The 22,462-nt window shown below is 45.1% G+C and overlaps 1 protein-coding gene across 1 annotated transcript in view; it reads left to right on the plus strand.

Annotated features, from left to right (window-relative positions):
* The window catches only part of CHAF1A (chromatin assembly factor 1 subunit A), a 177,695-nt gene that overhangs the window by 33,601 nt on the left and 121,632 nt on the right, over window positions 1–22,462 (plus strand). Inside the window, exons 4-5 of the mRNA XM_030219408.1 lie at window positions 11,376–11,423; window positions 20,532–20,773. Coding sequence (XP_030075268.1) covers window positions 11,376–11,423; window positions 20,532–20,773 — 290 coding nt within the window. The remainder of the gene's footprint in view (window positions 1–11,375; window positions 11,424–20,531; window positions 20,774–22,462) is intronic.

A 22,462-nucleotide genomic window follows, 5' to 3' on the forward strand; every position in this document is an offset into this window, starting at 1 on the left:
CAGCAATATAATATTTTACATCAGAGGCTATTGCAATTAGCTAGAGATGGCTCCATAGTGTCCCATTCCTCCTTAGTGTAAGTTACTCCCAGTTCTTGTTCCCTTCTGCTTCTGTGACTTGGCTCAGGGGTCCTAAGATCCCTGAGGTAACCATAGGGCATACCCACCAAACACTTGATTGACTACAATCCTTGGACATCCATTAAAAATCTTCTACCTTTTTAATCTTATATGATCTAAATGGTGTGAATGCGGAAGCTCATACTCCCAGATCAAAGTTTGAAGAGATATTAACTTATCCTCATTATTCTCCCATCGCTGCAACCAATTCTGTTCCCAAGTTCTGTAAACAGAGGGGATGAGATCTGGTGGAAACTCGGGATTATAACAGATTGGGGTGTAGCGTGAGAATTGGAAATTCACCACAGCACTCAGAGTATCCCAAATCTTAAAAGAATGTGTAATCGTTGGAGACTAATCCTCATGCAAAACACTGTTCCTCTGAGGAAGCCAAACAAGCAATACAGAGGGATCGGCCCCATCTGATACTGCTTAGTATGTACCCACAACTTATGATCATGATGCTGAAACTGTTCATTCCATATCATCATGCTGATCAATCCATAGACTGGTGGGTTGTGTCCATCTACCAGCAGGTGGAGATAGAGAGCAAACTTTTGCCTCCCTATATGTGGTCATGTGCTGCCGGAAACTCCTCAGTATGTTCTCTATCTCAGCAGGTGGTGGTCACACACAGCAGCAGCTCTGGCTAGGCCTCCAAGCCTAATTTTTAGGTTTTGTTGAGTGCCTGGGGTTGAGGGCTCTTCTTGAGCAAGTGCAAACCTGGTGGCGCCAGGTCCCTCCTTTTCTCCCCCCTCCCGCTGGCTCCGTTAAAAAAAAAAAAAAAAATTTGAACGTCCTTAAAGGCGTTTATTTCGACGTTTATTTAAACGTTTATTGCAGCTACTCACTGGGACACCAGGTCGTTACAGCTCGGAGCGGAAAGCAGGTAATTTTTACCTTTTTATAGCGGGCAGGGGGTTCCCCGATTGATCTCCACGTGGCCTATGGCGTCGGAGGGCGAGGGCGCAAAGAGTCGCTCCCCGGATCGCTTGGGCGCTTCTAGAGAGGATGCAGGGGTCTTAAAGTCTGATTCGCCCTTGTTGGGTGACAGTTTCGTGATCAATGAGTGTCCCGGTCCTTCCTCCGGTGTGGCGGTTTTTTCCCGCCATAAACGCCCATCCCCCGCTGCTCGCCTCCGCCATCTTGGCCGGCCACGCGGCTCGGACGGCTTCTTCTTGGGCCGCCCTTGAGGTAGGAGACATTAATGCCATGAACGCCCTTAATTTGGGCGACGGCACCAAAGCGGCTAAAGTTAAGCGCCGTTCTTCCCGCGCGGCTCCTTCGCGGAGTGTCGCGCCGGACGCCATCTTGGATGCGCAGCATGTCTCTCCCCCGCTCTTGCGAGCGCCGGTTGAGGGTGCGTCTAGGGCTGTAGCCCAGGCTGCGGAAGTGCACAGTCTGGGGGGTTTCTCCCCCGAGTTTGTTTTGCTGCTGCATCAGGCCTTCCTTATGCAAAACGCTGCCCCTGCTCCCTCGTCTGGTAAAGAGGTTGAGGCCTCCGGAGGTAAACGCCCTCGGGTTGATTCCCAGGCCTTGGAGGACTTTGTCTCCTCCGATGTAGATGAGGGCAGCGTATCTGAGTTCTCCCAACGGTCCTTTGCGGATTCCTTGGAGGAGACGGATCCCCGCTCGGATGGAGCGGATGACCCCTCTGCAGCGCGGCTCTTTAGCTCAGAGGATTTGCCCAACCTGTTAGTGCAGGCCATGGGCATTTTGAAGATTTCCTCTCCGGAGGACGTCTCTCCCTCAGCCCCTGTTGGCTCTGCCATTATGCTGGGGACGAAGCGCCCGCCTAGAACCTTCCACATGCATGATGCCATGCACACCTTAATTTCGGCTCAATGGGATGTCCTGGAAGTGAGCCTTAAAATGGCTAGGGCTATGTCCCGCCTCTATCCTTTGCCTGAAAGTGAACGTGAGGCCTATCTGTGGCCTACCGTGGATTCTTTAATCACTGCGGTGACTAAGAAAACGGCGTTGCCGGTGGAAGGTGGCACGGCCCTAAAGGACGCCCAAGACAGAAGATTGGAGGTGGCTGCTTTAAGTTTGCAGGCCTCAGTTTGCGGCTCCTATGTGGCCAGGGTGTGCCTGACTATGGTGCAGCGGGCTTCTCCCTCGGATCATTCCTTGAGGGCTGATTGGCCGGCCCTGGAATCGGGCTTAGCCTATTTGGCAGACTTGCTGTATGATGTCTTGAGGGCCTCAGCTAAAGGCATGGCTCAGACAATCTCTGCGCGGCGGTGGCTTTGGCTGAAGCATTGGTCTGCTGACCACGCCTCTAAATCCCGCCTGGCTAGATTGCCTTTTAAAGGCAAGCTGCTCTTTGGGGTCGAGCTGGACAAAATCGTGACCGATCTCGGCACGTCTAAGGGCAAGAAGTTACCAGAGGTCAGGGCTCGGGCTAGTACTCGCCCCGGTACCTCCAGAGGACGGTTTCAGGAAGCCCGTCGGTACCGCCCGGGCAGGTCGGGCTCCTCTGCCCCCTCTTCCTTCAAGAGGAACTTCTCCCCCAAGCAGCATTCCTTTCGCAGAGACCGCCGTCCCGGAGGTGCTCCCTCCAGTCCTCCCCCAGGGTCTCGTACCCAATGACGGGGCCTTGGTCCACGCCCCAGTGCAGATTGGAGGACGGCTGTCCTCGTTTCGGGGCGAGTGGACCACAATAACTTCAGATGCTTGGGTGCTGGAAGTCATCAGAGACGGCTACAAGCTAGAGTTCTGCCGACCCTTAAGAGACGGGTTTGTACTCTCTCCCTGCAAGTCTCCGGTCAAAGCTGTGGCAGTGCAGCAGACTTTGGACAATCTGATCCGCCTGGGTGCGGTCGTTCCGGTGCCAGAAAGTCAGCTTGGCAAGGGGCGTTACTCCATTTACTTTGTGGTACCAAAGAAAGGAGGTTCTGTCCGGCCTATCCTCGACCTCAAAGGGGTCAATCGGGCCTTGAAAGTGCGGCACTTTCGCATGGAGACTCTCCGCTCTGTTATAGCGGCAGTGAAGGCAGGGGAGTACCTGGCATCCTTGGACATCAAGGAAGCGTACTTGCATATTCCCATCTGGCCTCCTCATCAACGCTTTCTGCGTTTTGCAGTCCTGGGCCGACACTTCCAGTTCAGAGCCCTCCCGTTTGGGTTGGCTACTGCTCCGCGGACCTTTTCCAAAGTAATGGTGGTCATCGCGGCCTTCCTGTGTTGAAGCCGGTACGGGTCCTGTCGGACAATGCCACGGCTGTGGCCTATGTCAACCGCCAGGGAGGTACCAAGAGCGCCCCTCTAGCCAAGGAGGCCATGAATCTATGCCAGTGGGCGGAAGCGAACCTGGAACAGCTGTCAGCGGCCCACATTGCCGGAGTCATGAATGTCAAGGCGGACTTTCTCAGTTGCCATACCTTGGAGCCCGGAGAGTGGCAGCTATCTGCTCAGGCGTTCTTGGACATCACGAAGCGCTGGGGCCAGCCGAGCCTAGATCTGATGGCGTCATCGGCCAATTGCCAAGTGCCGCGCTTTTTCAGCAGAGGACGGGACCCTCAATCCCTGGGAGTAGATGCTCTTCTCCAACAGTGGCCGACACAAGAGCTTCTCTATGTGTTCCCGCCCTGGCCCATGTTGGGCAGGGTGCTAGACCGGGTGGCAAAGCATCCAGGCCGGATAATCCTGGTGGGTCCGGATTGGCCCAGACGTCCCTGGTATGCGGACTTGATCAGGCTCTCAGTCGACGATCCTCTGCGGCTGCCAGTGGAGCAGGGCCTGTTACATCAGGGTCCCGTGGTGATGGAGGATCCCTCCCCCTTTGGTCTTACGGCCTGGCTATTGAGCGGCAGCGTCTGAGAACGAAGGGCTTCTCAGACAAGGTCATCGCCACTATGCTGAGAGCGAGGAAGCGCTCTACTTCTACGGCTTACGCCAGGGTTTGGCGTACCTTTGCAGCGTGGTGTGAAGCGGGCGCACTTTCTCCCTTCACTGCTCCAATTTCTTCAGTGTTGGCGTTCCTGCAAGAAGGTCTGGAGAAAGGCCTGTCGCTCAGTTCCCTTAAAGTCCAGGTAGCGGCTCTGGCTTGCTTCAGGGGCCGCCTGAAGGGTGCTTCCCTGGCTTTGCAGCCAGATGTGGTGCGCTTTCTCAAGGGAGTTAATCACCTGCGCCCTCCTCGGCACTCTGTGGTGCCTGCGTGGAATCTCAACCTGGTACTAAGAGCTTTGCAGAAGCCGCCTTTTGAACCCTTGTCGAGGGCATCTCTGAAAGACCTGACGTTGAAAGCAGTCTTTTTGGTGGCTATCACTTCAGCCAGAAGAGTTTCCGAGCTCCAGGCACTCTCATGTCGAGAGCCTTTTCTGCAGTTCACTGAGGCAGGAGTGACTATTCGCACAGTGCCTTCCTTCCTGCCCAAGATTGTTTCTCGCTTCCATGTGAATCAGCAGCTCTGTCTCCCTTCCTTTCGTAGGGAGGACTATCCAGAGGAATTCTCTGCTCTCAAATATCTGGATGTGAGACGAGTTATCATCAGATACTTGGAAGTGACCAATGATTTCCGGAAATCGGATCATCTGTTTGTCCTGTTTGCAGGTCCTCGTAAGGGTCTGCAGGCTGCTAAGCCTACAGTGGCAAGATGGGTCAAGGAAGCCATTGCAGCGGCTTATGTGGCCGCGGGGAAGGTGCTGCCTATCCAGCTGAAGGCTCACTCCACTAGAGCTCAGGCGGCCTCGATGGCAGAGGCCGGGTCCGTCTCTTTGGCAGAGATATGCAAGGCGGCAACTTGGGCATCGGCCCATACATTCTCCAAGCATTACCGCTTGACTGTGGCTGCTCGGGCGGAGGCCCGGTTTGGAGCTTCAGTGTTGAGGTCAGGGATTTCAATGTCCCGCCCTGGGTGAGTACTGCTTCGGTACATCCCACCAGTCTATGGATTGATCAGCATGATGATATGGAAGGTAAAATTATGTATCATACCTGATAATTTTCTTTCCATTAATCATAGCTGATCAATCCATAGCCCCTCCCAGATATCTGTACTGTTTATATTCTGGTTGAATTTTAGGTTCAAGTTTAGTCTTCAGTTACTTCAGGAGGACTTCGTGTTCAAGTTTTTTCACTTGGATTCTTCATTTCACTTGGATTCTTCAAGAGTTGAGACGAGTTTGTGTTACAGTGAGCTGCTGCATTCCTCTCCCCTCCGTTTTACGGGGCTGGATTGAGACTTAAATTCTGCCGGCACTCCCTCCCGCTTCGTGCGGCTGTAGGGCAGCTTTGTACCCCTCCCGCTTCGGCGGTGTTAGGGTCAGTCAGCTCCTCCCGCGGTTGCGGTTGCAGGATAAGCCAGATCCCCCCGCATCGGCGGGTGTGGTGTCCCTCCCCCGCTCCGCGGGGATGAGCTGGACGGATTCCCCTCCCCCACTTGTGTGGGGATGAGCTGGGTTAATTCCCCTCCCCCGTTTCGGCAGTGGTGAGCTGGGCAGAGTGTCCCTTTGTGGGTGTAATTCTCTAAGTGCTGAGTCCTGCGGATGGAGCTTTGATATCGACATACTGAGGAGTTTCCGGCAGCACATGACCACATATAGGGAGGCAAAAGGATTGCTCTCTATCTCCACCTGCTGGTAGATGGACACAACCCACCAGTCTATGGATTGATCAGCTATGATTAATGGAAAGAAAATGATCAGGTATGATACATAATTTTACCTTAGCAGATGTAGCTTGTGCAGCCCTTTAATAGTTCCACAATTCAGGGTCTCCCAGCCCACCACACTCAGAAGCTCTAAATAAAATTCTGTGAGATATAGTAGCCTGGGCAGAACATTCATCTTAATAGAAGTAATTCTATCAAACCAAGTCAATGTGTGGCTCTTCCATCTCTCCATCCTTGCGAATAGCTTAAAAAAAAGTCTGGGATAATTAGCTTCATGTAATTGGGAGTAATTTCGCTACCAACCCCTAGATATTTCAATTCACGAGACATTCATCTAAAAGGAAAGGAGTACTGCAACCACAGCCTCATGGGCTCATCTATATTAATATTAAGTGCTTCTGTCTTACTGATATTGGTCTTAAATCCGGAGACCTGAGAATATGTTGTCAATTCAGAAATCAAGTTAGGTAAGGTAGTAATAGGAGACATCATCAAGAACAATAAAACATCAGCATATAGACTTATCTTATTACCCACTTGGTCACTTTTTGATATTTGGGTTTGATCTAATAGTGAACCTGGGGGTTCCCCCCCCCTTTTTTTTTTCCCTTCAACAGTGGCCAGTCCAGGTCACAAGTATCTGGCAAGGTCACAGAATAGTAAAACATTTTATGCTGCTTATCCTAGAAATAAGCAGTGGATTTTCCCAAGTCCATCTTAATGGTTTATGGATTTTTCTTTTAGGAAATTAGCCAAACCTTTTTTAAACCCTGCTAAACTAACTGCTTTTACCACATTCTTTGGCAACAAATTTCAGTGTTTAATTACATGTTTAGTGAAGAAATATTTTCTCCAGTTTGTTTTTAAATTTACTATTACTTAGCTTTATTGCATGCCCTCTAGTCCTAGTATTTTTGGAAAGAGTAAACAAGCGATTCACGTCTACCTGTTCCACTCCACTCAGTAGTTTATAGATCCTCTGTCATATCTCCCCTTAGCCATCTCTTCTCCATGCTGACGAGTCCTTGCCACTTCAGCCTTTCCTTACAGGTGTTCCGATCTGACTCCTAAATTCGTCCTCCCCCCCCCCCCCCCCCCCCCCCCCCAGTTTTGTTTCATTAGTCAGACTCAATGACTGAAATAAAATTTTAAAAAAAACAGTAAAAGCTGAAATGGATGGAACTGCACAGTTAAAGTGGGGCCAGTGAACAGGAGTGGAGGAGTAGCCTAGCGGTTAATGCAGCAGACTTTGGTCCTGGGGAACTGGGATCGATTCCCGCTGCAGCTCCTTTTGACTCTGGGTAAAGTCACTTAACCCTCCGTTGCCCCAGATAGATCGCTTTGGATGTGGTTGTAAAAACTGTAGAAAAGCGGTATATCGAGTCCCATTCCCCTTACCTTGCCAGAGTTAGGCAAGGTGCAGAGAGAGTGGGAACAGTCAGCAGGGATAAGTCTGATTTCTCTCTTTTACTCAGAGCAGCTATCTGGGGCAAATGACCACTATTTTGGGGAGGTGGGGGCAGACAGTGAGCTGCAGCTGCACCAGCTCTAGCTATCGCATTGGAAGTGCAGCACTGCTTAGTTTATGGTGGCTCCTGCGGAAGTCTCAGCAGCCATTTTAAATAAGCGGTGGCGAGGATGCAGAATGTGGGTACAGGGAGGAGGGAAAAAATGGAACAAGGAGGTTAGATTGAGAACAGGAGACAGTACAAGGCTATCTAGCCCAATGGGTTGAAGCCAATAGGTGGAGATTGCCGTTCACACTGGTTCACCCAAAACAATAACAAACGCTATTGAAAACGATAGCAGAAGATTTTTAGAAATAAGGGACTGCCTATGCGTGGTCCATCTGTAAAAAGTCAAAAACTGTTCCAGTTGGTAGGCAGTGCCTTAAAAGGTGGAGGACAAAAGGTTGTTTTTTTTTGTTTTTTTTTAAATCGTATTTGACAGCTTTTTAATTTATTTGAAAGCTTCCCATAAATATCTCTCTATATAAAACGCACCTCCAACGTTCTAATGAAGCCGGAAGGCAGCCTGAAACCGGAAGATCATGATGTAGTTGTGTATATCGCTTTTTGCCCATGAATGTCTGCCCCGCCCTCGCGTCGGAACGTGATGACGTCGAGGGCAAAGCAATGACACTCACCGAATTGCATCGCTCACCCTCTTTGACACGTTGGAGGTGCGTTTTATACAGAGAGATGACGTCCCATTGGAACGTTGGAGGTGCACTATCCGCCCTTCGCCATGCCCTCCCCCCAAAGTTGCCGCCCCTCATCCCTACACCCCCCCCCCCCAGGTTGGCTACGCTACCACCCTCCCCCCCCCCCCAAGGTCGCCACAGCCACTGCTCAACCCTCCACCACAGGTTGCTGCCGCTCCCGTCCGTCAGCTGCGAACGGTACAAAAACAAACAAAAAAACCCTACAAAAAAGCTTTTAAAAAGAAAGGGGGGGCACCGCAGGCAGCCATCGGCTGTCAGCTGTGCATCCGCTCCTCCTGTCACCTCTCACGTCACTGCCCCAGGAGTAGAACCTGTAGGAGTATTTCCCTGTGTGTCTCACCTTGCTGGTCTTGGCCTATACAAGCCTATGACATCCGGTTACAACAAGATGGCTGCATCAACCTCTGACCTGCACATCTCTGTGTCAGCAAGAAACAGCTTGGCAGCTTGTGGAAAATTACAGCAGAAGCTCAAAACCAAGGACATGCTGTGGGCAAACCAGGCCCCCCTTATCTCCCTGAGAGGCTGGCTCCAGCAAGGCGGGTGAGAAACAGAAAATGCATACCAAAATGTAACAACTTGAAGGTCAAGAACAACGGGCTGTTCTTGCCATGCAGTGAGCCGAGGAAGATCCAGATTGGTTCCTGCAACCACCGGACCAAGAGGTACTGGGAAGAGCGGGAACAAGAAGGAAGTTAGTTGGGAAGCCTTGGAAGATGGTGGAGGTGGAAAGAAGACCAGTGAGACCTAATAAGGTCCACCAACTGATGAACTGTGTATCTGGCGGAAAGTACTGTGTGGTTCAGCTACCTGCAATGAGTGACCTGTGCTCTCTCCCTGTCTGCTGCAGAGTTCCAGTCCTAGCTCTGACTAAGACTCGCTGCAATCTCAGCTTGAGTCTGTGAAGTGTCCCGTGCATTCCCGGAAGATGACCCTGAGGTCAGCCTGGTGAGAAACACGGTGATTTATTTCCTATTAGTCTGGGGCTAGTTAGTGGTAATTACCTGAGCAGAAGGCTGGTGACGTCATACTTGTGATCAGGAGGAGCTGCTAATAACTGTACTACCTCGTAACATAGTGTGACTTATCAGTGGTGTAATTTTATCTGGTAACCAGTAAGAACTAGTGTTTAGTAGTGTGACGTATGAGTGTAATTTTTATCAGCCAGTAATTTTGTATTCAGCCAAAGCTTTACCAGAGTGTCTATATTTTGTATACATTACCTATATTTTCTTATCTGATATACTATAATAAATCTAATATATATATATTCCAGCTTGCTTTTCCAGTCGCATTCCTTTCTTTCGGAAGAACTGTATAGGTTCTAATCCAAGGTTCCCGCCCCCTAGACCGAGTGCTGAGAAGTCTGTGTGCAGATAGTTCTGTTTGGGGAATCTTGGACGCAGATAATTTATTAGCTGTGATAACGATCCTACAAACCCCGGAGGAGCGCAGCGACGTGAGAGGAGGAGCGGATGCACAGCTGACAGCCGATGGCTGCCTGCGGTGCCCCGCGTCCTTTTTAAAAGCATTTTTGCAGGGGTTTTTTTTTTGTTTTTGTTTTTGAAGAAATATGGGGAGGGGGTTGGAAGAGTGGGGTCCTGCACAGCTGTCTCCACTGTAGCCCAAAGCTAAGCAACAGTTATGGCAGACAGTGGAATCCAGAAAAAAGATACATTCAACAATAACAAAAAGAACAATGATGTTTTCCATTCTGCAATTTATGTTTAGAGACAAAGTGAAGCTTCATTATATAGCCAAGGATTGAGAGAAAGCACGCGTGTTAGCATTCTCAAACCAATACAGGCTAAAGTTTTAACCCCTTCATTCCCATCCTATATAATGAAACACACCTTGCGGCAAACTCGGGGGGGGGGGGGGGGGGAAGGAGCAGTGGCACCCTGGGGGGGGGGGGGGGTGGAGGGGCATGGCCTGAGATCACATAGGCGGAAAGGGGTCCTGAGACCACAGGGGAGGGGGTCCAGAGACCTGAGAGGGGGGAGGGGGAGGATGAGGGCTGGAAGGGGTCCTAAGACCACAGATGGAGGGGGGAGGGGGTCCTGAGAGCACAGATGAAGGAGGGAGGGGGTATCCAGAGACATGAGAGGAGGAGGGGGGGGGGAGACAGACCAGAGGGGGAGGGGTCCTGTGACCTCAGAGCGGGAGAGGCAGGGGGAGGAGGTCCTGCGAACACAGAGAAGGAGGGGGGGAGGTATCTGTCACACACACAATATCTCTCTCTCTCTCTCTCTCTCATACACTGTCTACAACACACGCTATGTATCACATTCACTATGTGTCACACAGTCACTCTTACATTCGATCTCACAGAGAGTCTGTGTATCACACACATACTCTCTCACACTCTGTCTCACACACACTGTATCTGTGTGAAACACTCTCACACTCACTGTGGTTCACATACGCACTCGCACACACTCTCAATCTCTCACACACACTCGCAGCCACACACATTCACTCTCTGTCTCTCACACAGTCACTCTCACACACACTGTCAAACATACACACTCCAAGGAAAACCTTGCTAGCGCCCGTTTCATATGTGTCAGTAACGGGCCTTTTTTATTAGTCACAAAGTAAAAACCGAATATCACTAAAACAGCTTCAAAAATTATTGCTGATAGAAACTACACTAATAAAGGCTGTGGTTTGTGCTCTTTTTTCTAGACTGTTCTATATAATACAGTAATACATGGCCCAATTTCAGTGAGGATATCCTGTTTGCTGATGGGTTAATTTTAACTGTTATCTGCCTTGGGAAGCCTGGTGTTATAAAGATTGGAAGTAAAATTAAACTCTCCTTTCATTGGGGCACAAGGAATCACATCTTCACCTCATCTCTTTTGTACAAATGGAATATTCTGTTTTGAGCATGGATAAGTGGTTTTCATAAGTCAAAATAATAAAAATAAATATTTAATACAGATCTCTCTCTTGGTGGGGGGGGGGGGGGGGGCAAAATGCAGTGTGGCAGGGGCTGAGAGGGCTGGGATGGAGGAGTTTACTTAACAGCGGGGGCAGGTTAGGTTCCCCACAGGGGCGAGCAGGGCTGGTTGGATTTCTATCCCCATGCAACTCTCTACTCTGGAGGTGGCTACCAGTGCTTCTCTTAGCACAACGCAGGAATAGCAGCCGTTTTGCAGGCGTGTGGGGATAGTGAAGAAGTAGCTTCTGAGGTTCCCGCATAGCTAAGGGTTCTCAGAGGGTAGGGTATATGAAACATGTCTATAATTACCAAGACAGTTTACAACAATTTTCAAGTACACTAAAAGTCACAAGGAATATTGGTGGAAATAGTGAGATTTGAACCCTGGTTTCTAAAGCATATCTGTCATTGTCTAGGCATAAATTTAATGAGTTTACCACACAATTCATGCATAAACTTTGTATTTCCAGTTACCAGAGAAAATCAACAAATGTTCCACTGAAAAGAAAAAGCAGAGGGTAAAGTACTTTCCTTTGACTAGAAGTGTTGTTTACTTATTCCATTTTCCTTTTTTTTTTTTTTTTTTTTGGACATAAAAAGAATTGCTTCCTTTTCTTTTGCACCAGACCAGTTCAGAACCTATGGGTTATGTCTGACCACCAGCTGATAGAGACAGAGATAAGAATTCTGTGTGCTTTACCTCATAAGGACAGCATATATAGGGAGATGAATGGTCAGCAGGAAAAATGTGGTGATGATACCCTTGTATAAGACCCTGGTGTGATCTCATTTAGAATATTGTGTACAATTCTGGATACCTCATATTCAAAAAGATATAAACAAGATAGAGTAGGTCCAGAGGGTGGGTACTAAAATAGTCGGTGGTCTTCATCATAAAGCATATGGTGACAAAGTATGCTTTAGAAGAAAGGTGGGAGAGGGGAGATATGATAAAGACATTTAAATACCTACATGGCATAAATGCACAGGAGGTGAGTCTTTCAATTCTGGAATGAGGGGACATAGGATGAAGATGAAAGGAGACAGATGTGGAAATAACATGAGGAAATACTTTTTCACAGAAAGGTGTTGAATTTGTGGGACAACCTCCTGGTGGAGGTGGTGGAATAAAAAAAAACCTATGAATTCAAGAAATGAATGAGCAAACTGGATAGGCCATATGGTCTTTATCTGCCTTTATTTTTCTAGGTTTCTGAAGTGCTTAGTATTTTCTCTGTGTCCAGTGAACAGTATACCATCCAGCTCCTAATGAATCAGGAGTTTGCTCCTTGTCCAGTTGGAGACTTGGTATCTAGTTGAACAAGGATTTTTTAAATTTTAAAAAATTAGGGGAATTTCTCAGGCATCTTGAGTTCCTTCCCCCTCTCCTTCTCTCTGTTACGCTCCTTTATCCCTGCTCCTAACCAGCTTAATTTAAGAAAATGCAGTAAACAAAGGCAGTTTTACTAAGACCAGCACTGAACAAGGCAGGTGGGAAAATTGTGTTATGTGATGGTGGTTTGCCTTGCAGGAGCTTGTACACTGTGTATTGCTGTATCACAGTGGGAGCAGCATACTCTTAGTTGTTTGTTTGTTTGTTTTTTAAATTTCCTTACTGTTTTTGTTGTTGGCATGGAGACACTCCTTTTCTAAAGCCAGTTTGGCTCAGAGGGCCATAAATTTTATTCTGGTTGATATGAAAGCACTGGTGAAGCAAGCAAAGTGTTGCTCAGGTTGTGGGGCTTGCAGAACCTCAGCAAGGCACTGTACTGCTTGCCAAACCCCTGCTGTGGTCCTGCAGTTTCGGTGCCAGGTACACAGGATCAAGAGCTCTATATTTTACAGACCTAGGATCATTTTCTGTGATGCACTCTCTCTTGTGCAGTTTCCTCAAAAGTGCAGGAATGGTGGCCATTTTGCCTGTGACAACTAAGAAGATATTTTGGGACATAGCATGTTGACCATTTCACAGCAGTGTCATCAAGGTATTCCCTCTCAAGGAGGTGGGGTACGTATGTCAGACTTCAGTGGCTCACTGAGGGAGAGTCTTCATTCATTCTTGAATTTATTTTACTGTTTCACAATGCTTTAATGAGATTAACTCAAACTAGGGAAAGGGGATGGGATTTGATCACCTTTCTATGGTGGTCAGAGCAATTTACATATTATATACAGGTACTTATTTTGTACCTGAGGCAATGGAGGGTTAAGTGACTTGCCTAGAGTCATAAGGAGCTGCAGTGGGAATTGAACCCAAGTTTTTAGGCTGCTGTACTAACCATTAGGCTACTCCTCCACTATAATTTTCCTGGCCCCTCCTTTCTGCATATTTGGCTGTTGGTTCTCAGAATTTGGCAAGAAGAAACACTTGAAATGCATGTATGACTGGGATTCCCAGTCAGTTTAGTCACAGTGCTATTGGAGCAGGGTGGTCATGTTTCAAGGACAGGCTTCCTGAGGGAACCCCTAGAGGAAAAGGAAATTCCTGCAGAAGGTAATGAGTTCATAAACCATTATTAAGATGTACTTGAGAAAATCCACTGCTTATTTCTAGGCTATATCTTGCTTTAATAGGTGGAAAACTTCTTGTGTACCAGCACTACTTGATCGGGAAGTCTCATACAGTCGTGGGGGTTCTTTCTTTCTCTCTCCTTACCACCAATAATGGCGCGCCCCTCTATCATGACAAATATAATCATAGACCTTCCCAGCCACCTCCTTTTTCTTATGACTACTTTATATTTACTTTTTTTTCTTTTTTCTGATACTATTACTTAATATATAGGAGGGGCCTACACTTCACTCTGTCTCAACTTATATTGTACTGTACACTCCTCTGCTAGGATTGAGCTTTAAACATTTTCGCAGGCTGTGCTTATTCTATCTAAATAAAGCATAACTTAGCTTAATTGATCCAGTGCAGACATATCCCCTTTGACAGGTGCCTGTTTCGCTCAACTGGGCTTTCTCAAGGGGTTAATCTTGCACGGGCAGCGTTACAGCCTATCCTTGCTTGTTCTCTTCTCACCGCCTTGTCACACTGTTTCGTCGCCTTCAGATCCTCAGATACTATCACCCCAAGATCCCTCACAAACACATGTAACATTCCATACACTCCAGCAACAGCACAAACCAGTATCAACAATCCCTGAATGCAAAACATATATTCTACCTCTCTCCCCCACCAAACCAACCCACTATGTCATGCAGTGCAGAGCTTCCTCAGTTATACCAATAGTAGACTATTGATAAAGGTGAAGAGAACCTTCCCATTCAGGGTCCAATGGTCATGGAAAATCCTTTTCCTTTTTGTCTTACAGCTTGATTAAGGTTAAAAAGGAAGGGTTACTCTGAATAAGTGACTTGTTACAGACTAGGAAAAGATCTACTAATGTAGCATATTCCAGAGTGGCATACTTTTGAGTGATGGTATTCTGGCCAACAAATCTTTCCTCTTTGTGGCACATTTTAGAGTTTCATCAGCATGATTTCAAAAAGGCTTGGCTCAAAATTGCTTGAAAGATCATGTTACTGCCTTGGTGTATTTTCATGGTAGATTAGAGAAATCTTCCTTAGTTGTCCATCTAGATATAGTACGTTTTCTCAAAGGAGTTGCAAATCTCTGTTGCATTCCACATGTCTGGGCTGGAATCTAAATCTGGTACTTAATGCTTTGACTGCTCCTTTTTTTTGAACCTTTAAAGAGAGTGACACTTAAATTCTAACACTCAGGACCCATCTTTCTTCTGGCCATGGCTTCAGCACATAAAGTTGGAGTTACAGGCTGTCTTATAAGGATCCTTTTCTTTGATTTCACTGATGTAGGAATTTGTCAGGACTGTTTCTTCCTTTTATTCCAACATTTGTTTCTCCTTTTCATATGAACCCACCCGTTCTTCCTCCTTTTTGAAGAGAGCAGTGTGGAGATAACTTTAAAACTTTACATTTATTAGACATCCATCGTGCTGTTATCAGATACTTGAAGGTAACTAATGAATTCAGGTTCTCTGCTAGATTATTTGTTGCTGGTAAGAGGAAAGGGGAAGCAGCCTATAAGGCTACTATTTCTTGCTGGCTCAAGGATGGTATTCAGTGTAGTTCTGAAAGGGAAGTATCCTTCTAAAGAGTTGAGGGTTCACTCTGCTAGAGCCATTACAATGTCATGGGCAGAAAGTCCTGCTTTTGCACCAACTGATGCATACAAAGTGCCAGCCTTGGCTTCTCTGCATACTTTTGCTAACTGTTACGGACCGTTCAGGTCTTTATCTGCCGTCATTTGCTATATGTTACTATGTTATTATGGATGTGTTGGAAAGATCAGAAGCTGTTTTTGAACAGAAATGCTCAATGCAGGGGTTATCACATTCCCATCCATCTTAAAGATTGCTTTGCTACATCATACAGGTTCTGGACTGGTCTGGTGGGAATCAGGAAAGAGAAATAAATCTTATCTGCTAATTTTCTTTCCTTGAATTCCTCCAGACCAATGCAGCATCTCACTCAATTATGCTGGCATGACGTTCATTTGGCTGTTTCTTGCTGAATTACCGTACATAGGTAGTTCATGTTTACAACCATTTCAAAGAAGTTTTAGAATAAATCTCTCTCTTTTTTATTTATTTATTTATGTATTTATTTATTTATTTATTAATTTGAGAGAGGTTAATTCTAGCATATGTTATTTCTTGGCTATTTGAAATACTGAGCTCTTAAGGCTGCATGGTGCCCTTATGGGGCAAAGCACACAGGACTGACTCGTATATGTCTCTACCTGATGGTGGAGAGGCATAAGGTACAAGTTATGGACTAGTCTGGTTGGAATTCAAGTAAAGAAAATTAGCAAGTAAAACCTAATTTCTCCTTCCTTTCCAGATAGTCAATCAACTATTAGCATGTGAGGAAATTTGAATATGTAGAATAATGCTTCAAATATTTAATATGTTTATGTTCATAGTGCTCACTAAAATGACATCAAAATGATTTCAGTATAAACTATCTAGAACTAAAATAAATTGTGATCAAAGTGCTCAGAAATAAGTGCTCCATCAAACACACACATAGGCATATTTTCAAAGCACTTCGCCTTCCAAAGTTCCATAGAAACCTATGGAATTTTGGAAGGCTAAGTGCTTTGAAAATGAGCCCCATAGGCACCTTTATCTTTGTCATCGCACCATCATGAATGTCCATATGAAGAATGCGCCATCAATTTCATAGCATATAGCTTAGAAATTTCATAAAGTTACTTAGCTTGTTGGCGAAATATCAAACAGCTGTAAGGTATGATGAAAGGGTGTCCAAATATAATGTAAGAATAATCCAAAGCGCCCCAACTAGGATCCAGGTTTCACAAAACCTGGATCCTAGTTGGGGCGCTTTGGATTATTCTTACATTATATTTGTACACCCTTTCATTGTACTTTATAGCTGTTTAATATTTTGCCAACAAGTTAAGTAACTTTATGAATATTTTATGAACAATTTATGCTATGAAATTGATAGAGCATTCTTTAGAAGGACATTCATGATGGTGCACTGATTGAGATAAGGGTGCCTATGTGTGTTTGACACATACACATTTATTTTAGTTCTGGGTAGCTTATATTGTTTGACATTGTTCAGGCATATTTTATTTTAGAAATTTATTATCACCCATAAATGTTTTTGAGTATCAAAATGGTTTGCCAGAAATATATGTATAGTAGTTTAGCTTATTGTCATTTAATATACTGCCTTTCATAAAATCAAAGCGCAAATAAAATCAAATGAAAAAGGAAAAGAACTCCCAACTATGAAGGAAAAGAGAAAATAGTAACACTGAGAGTTTGAGGAGTGCAAAGCAGGGAGCACAACAGATTTACCCCCCCCCCCCCCCCCCCCCAAAAAAAAAAATGTTTTGGGCTTCCATCTAAAAACAAGGACTGGGATTTCATGCTATTAATCTTTATTTGCAGCTACCCAGGGATTTTTCTCTCATACCTTGCCAGCTCATCTAGCCCAGTAACAGACTTAACTGCACTAGGATTCCTTCTGGAATTTGAAGCTTGAATCATGAACCCTAAATCAGCTAATAGGTGGCACCATTGTGCATTGACTGGGAGACTTTTACAACTTTAAGAGGAGCACTGTATCCACAGCGTCCCTGGCCAGCTTAGGAGTGGAAGACCTAACCCAGGAATCGAACCTAGATCTTCCACTAGGCAGTATACACAGCACAGCCAATGGGCCAGCCCACATTGTCTTTCAGATAACTCAGTCTTATAAAGATGTCTAAGTTCAATAATGGGAGTGGACTGATGACATAAGTACATAAATAATGCCACACTGGGAAAAGACCAAGGGTCCGTTGAGCCCAGCATCCTGTCCACGACAGCGGCCAATCCAGGCCAAGGGCACCTGGCAAGCTTCCCAAACGTACAAACATTCTATACATGTTATTCCTGGAATTGTGGATTTTTCCCAAGTCCATTTAGTAGTGGTTTATGGACTTGTCCTTTAGGAAACCGTCTAACCCCTTTTTAAACTCTGCTAAGCTATCCGCCTTCACGTTCTCCGGCAACAAATGCCAGAGTTTAATTATGCGTTGGGTGAAGAAAATTTTTCTCCGATTTGTTTTAAATTTACTACACTGTAGTTTCATCGCATGCTCCCTAGTCTTAGTATTTTTGGAAAGCGTGAACAGACGCTTCACATCCACCTGTTTCACTCCACTCATTATTTTATATACCTCTATCATGTCTCCCCTCAGCCGTCTCTTCTCCAAGCTGAAAAGCCCTAGCCTCCTTAGTCTTTCTTCATAGGGAAGTCGTCCCATCCCCGCTGTTATTTTAGTTGCCCTTCGCTGCACCTTTTCCAATTCTACTATATCTTTCTTGAGATGCGGCGACCAGAATTGAACACAATACTGAAGGTGCGGTCGCACCATGGAGCGAAACAACAGCATTATAACATCCTCACACCTGTTTTCCATACCTTTCCTAATAATACCCAACATTCTATTCGCTTTCCTAGCCGCAGCAGCACACTGAGCAGAAGGTTTCAGTGTATTATCAACGACGACACCCAGATCCCTTTCTTGTTCTGTAACTCCTAACGTGGAACCTTGCATGACGTAGCTATAATTCGGGTTCTTTTTTCCCACATGCATCACCTTGCACTTGCTCACATTAAACGTCATCTGCCATTTAGCCGCCCAGTCTCCCAGTCTCGTAAGGTCCTTCTGTAATTTTTCACAATCCTGTTGCGAGTTAACCACTTTGAATAACTTGTCATCAGCAAATTTAATTACCTCGCTAGTTACTCCCATCTCTAATTCATTTATAAATATATTAAAAAGCAGCGGTCCTAGCACAGACCCCTGAGGAACCCCACTAACTACCCTTCTCCATTGTGAATACTGCCCATTTAACCCCACTCTCTGTTTCCTATCCTCCAACCAGTTTTTAATCCACAATAGGACATTTCCTCCTATCCCATGACCCTCCAATTTCCTCTGTAGCCTTTCATGAGGTACCTTATCAAACGTCTTTTGAAAATCCAGATACACGATATCAACAGGCTCCCCTTTGTCCAAATGTTTGTTTACTCCTTCAAAGAATTGAAGTAAATTGGTCAGGCAAGATTTCCCCACACAAAAGCCGTGCTGACTGGTTTCAGTAATCCATGTCCTTGGATGTGCTCTGTAATTTTGTTTTTGATAATAGCCTCTACCATTTTCCCCGGCACCGACGTCAGACTCACCGGACTATAATTTCCCGGATCTCCCCTGGAACCTTTTTTAAAAATCAACGCCACATTGGCCACCCTCCAATCTTCCGGTACCACGCTTAATTTTAAGGATAAATTGCATATCACTAACAGTAGCTCCGCAAGCTCATTTTTCAGTTCTATCAGTACTCTAGGATGAATACCATCCGGTCCAGGAGATTTGCTACTCTTCAGTTTGCTGAACTGCCCCATTACGTCCTCCAGGTTTACCGTGAAGTCAGTAAGTTTCTCCGACTCGTCCGCTTGAAATATCATTTCCGACACCGGTATCCCACCCAAATCTTCCTCGGTGAAGACCAAAGCAAAGAATTCATCCAGTCTCTCCGCTTCATCTTTATCTTCTTTGATCGCCCCTTTTATCCCTCGGTCATCCAGCGGCCCAACCGATTCTTTTGCCAGCTTCCTGCTTTTAATATACCGCAAAAAATGTTTGCTATGTTTTTTTTGCCTCTAATGCTATCTTTCTTTCGTAATCCCTCTTGGCCTTCTTTATCTGCGCCTTGCATTTGCTTTGACACTCCTTATGCTGCTGCTTGTTATTTTCAGACGGTTCCTTCTTCCATTTTCTGAAGTCGTTTCTTTTAGCCCTAATAGCTTCCTTCACCTCACTTTTCAACCATGCCGGCTGTCTTTTGGACTTCCGCCTTTCTTTTGTAATTCGCGGAATATGTTTGGCCTGGGCCTCCAGGATGGTATTTTTGAGCAGCGTCCATGGCTGTTGTACAGTTTTTACCCTCTCAGTTGCCCCCCTAAGTTTTTTTTTTTTTTTTTTTACCGTTCTCATTTTATCATAGTCTCCTTTTTTAAAGTTAAACGCTAACGTATTTGACTTCCTGTGTATAGTTACTTCAAGGTTGATATCAAAACTGATCATATTATGATCATTGTTATCAAGCGGCCCCAGTACCATAACATCCCCCACCAGATCATGCGCTCCACTAAGGACCAAGTGTAGAATTTTTCCTTCTCTCGTCGGCTCCTGCACCATCTGCTCCATAAAGCTGTCCTTGATTTCATCAAGGAATTGTACCTCTCTAGCGTGTCCTCATGTTACATTTACCCAGTCTATATTTGGATAATTGAAGTCGCCCATTATTATCACATTGCCCATTTTGTTTGCATCTCTGATTTCTTTTATCATTTCTGCGTCTACCTGCTCATCCTGGCGAGGTGGATGGTAGTACACTCCTATCACCGTCCTTTTCCCTTCTATACATGGAATTTCAATCCACAATGATTCAAAGGTGTGATTTGTGTCCTGCTGAATTTGTAATCTATCTGAGTCAAGGCTCTTGTTAATATACAATGCTACCCCTCCACCAGTCCGGTCCACCCTATCACTACGACTGACGTCTGAGTTGTGTTTAGTGCTAGTGTAGCAGAGCAGTCTAAAGGACTTGCTTAAATTGAGACTTGCTGTAAGCGCAGCAGACTATAGCTGTTCTCACATGCTGGCTGACTGAAAAGTCAACAGAACCCTCTTGGCTGCATGTTTAAACAGGACTTGAAGCAGGTTTGAGGAATTTTATTAAAAGAAAGCTGTGCTTTAGGTACTGTTTGAGATGTCAAAAATATACATAGGAAACAATAGTATTCTCTCATTGCTTAAAAACCAGTTCTCCATCAGCCTCCTGGGGGCTGTTATGTTTGGTACTGTTCTTCATTTTATATGACATGGAATGAGATCTGATGGGTCCATATAATTATGCATGAATCGGTCATATCTAATTCTGTAACTTTGGTTGTTTTTGAGATTGTTTCCCTTTGCTACTGCCTTTGAATTAAATTTTTGTTAGAATTTTCTCCACACTAAACTGCATGAAGGTCATCTATCAATGTCTTGTTTCTGTGGCAACTAGGAGCAGGAGCGTGAAGACAAACGCTTAAAACTAAAAGCTGAAAGGGAAGAGAGAGAGAAGCTAAAAGAAGAGGTGAAAGCTGCAAAGGAGCGTGCCAAGGAGGAGGCAAAGAAGAAGAAAGATGAAGAGAAAGGACAGAAGGAGAGAGAAAAAAAGGAGAGAAAGGAAAAAGAAGAGAGAGAGAAGGCTGAGAAGCTGAAGCTGAAAGAGGAAAAACGCAAGGAGAAACAAGAAGCCTTGGAGTATGTTGCTTCTATTAATCACAGTTCAGTTGCAGCTTAGCTGTTAGGCTCAAACAGCTGCTCATAAAACTATTTAATTCTACAAGAATATTGATGACTTTGTTTTCTGCAAAAAAATGTTTTATAGAGCCCTCCAATTGGCATTATGCTCAAAGCAGATGTTAACTTAAAAAAAAAAATCCTCTAGATGTTGGGGATTAGCATAGGTTCTTGACAGGCCCCCACATCTTGTCTTTCCAAAAACCTTTTAATTTGATTGCATGCCTTCTATGATTGTTATCAAATCAAAGTGCTTACAGGAGGTTCTTCTCCAAAAAAGGATAATTTTAAAGTATTCATTTATTTATGCATTTCTTGAATGGGATTGATTTATTTATTGGGATCAAAGTGAAACAGGTGACATAGAAGGGTGTAACCTGCATGGAGGTTGCCTCTTTTATGCAATAAAGGCATAAAAGAGGCAACCTGCTTGTTTGCACAGAATGGCAGATAGGACTCTAGCCACCTTGCTGGATAGACTATATAAACCATGCTGTTCTTTGTTACTATGTTTCTAGACTGCCTTTGTGAGGAGATTCACCCAAGGTGGTGTACAGGTGGTAAAAACCTATACTTTTGTTAACAGCATAACAATAGTAAAATGACCAAATATGGGCATAAATACAGTCAATGAGGTAAACTTGGAGATGTCTAGTTGCATCTTAGTCATAAATATAAATATTTAACAAGGCTGTAAAACAATCATATGAGAGAGACGATAAATAGCAGCAGAATCTGAATGATAATATAATAGGCAACATAGAAGAACATTCATATAACATAGATATGATACTCAGGATGTCAACACAATATAGATGAAACACCTTAATAGACATGTATTAGAACGTTCAAATAACTTAGATATAAGGGGCGTGCAGTTGATACGTAAATGGGACAAGTACAATTCATTGGGATAAATAGATGGGTGGCTAAACTGAAGCTACATTATATGTACATTTGAATAAGTTATGAGCATCTGGTCTAAGTTGCAGGGTGAGCAGGAAGGCAGCGCAGGTGAGGAGTGAGTGGATAGTTAGTCACCACATGGATTAAAAGCTTGGGGGAAATAGCCAGGCTTTTACCTGCTTCCTGAATTAGAGAGTCTTTAAGAGTTCATTTGTCTGAGGACCCTGAAAATCAAAGATAGAGTTTTAAATTTGTCCCGCTAAATTACTGGTAGCGAGTGCAGTTTTTGCAGAAGGGTAAGTGGTGGTTCTAGCCTTCTAGCATCCATGCTGGTGCAAACTCCTTTTTGGCTTGACCATTGTACATGGCATTACAGTAGTCCACCTGACAACAGTTTGAAAATATATTATACACTATGTGTATCTCTCTCACAGTGATTGGAGAATTCAAAGAATTCAAATTTCTTAAAAGGGAACCTCAAAGCTCCTAACAGGGTGAACATCAACAATGTTTATCATAGCCCTATATATAATAGGAGTAGAGTAATATCATAGGTCCCAATGTAAGGAGGAAACAGGAGAAAAACAGATCAAAGTAAAAAAAACTCACACTTATGTGAGGAAAACCAATTGATCTAAAAAACTCACTAACAAAACCCAATCACCACAGGAAGACTAATACACAACAGAAACTACACCCAAACATACGGGCAGCTCCTCCTCCCATACTAAACCCAACCAGACC

This window comes from Microcaecilia unicolor, chromosome 11, assembly GCF_901765095.1.
Source record: "Microcaecilia unicolor chromosome 11, aMicUni1.1, whole genome shotgun sequence".
NCBI lineage: Eukaryota > Metazoa > Chordata > Amphibia > Gymnophiona > Siphonopidae > Microcaecilia > Microcaecilia unicolor.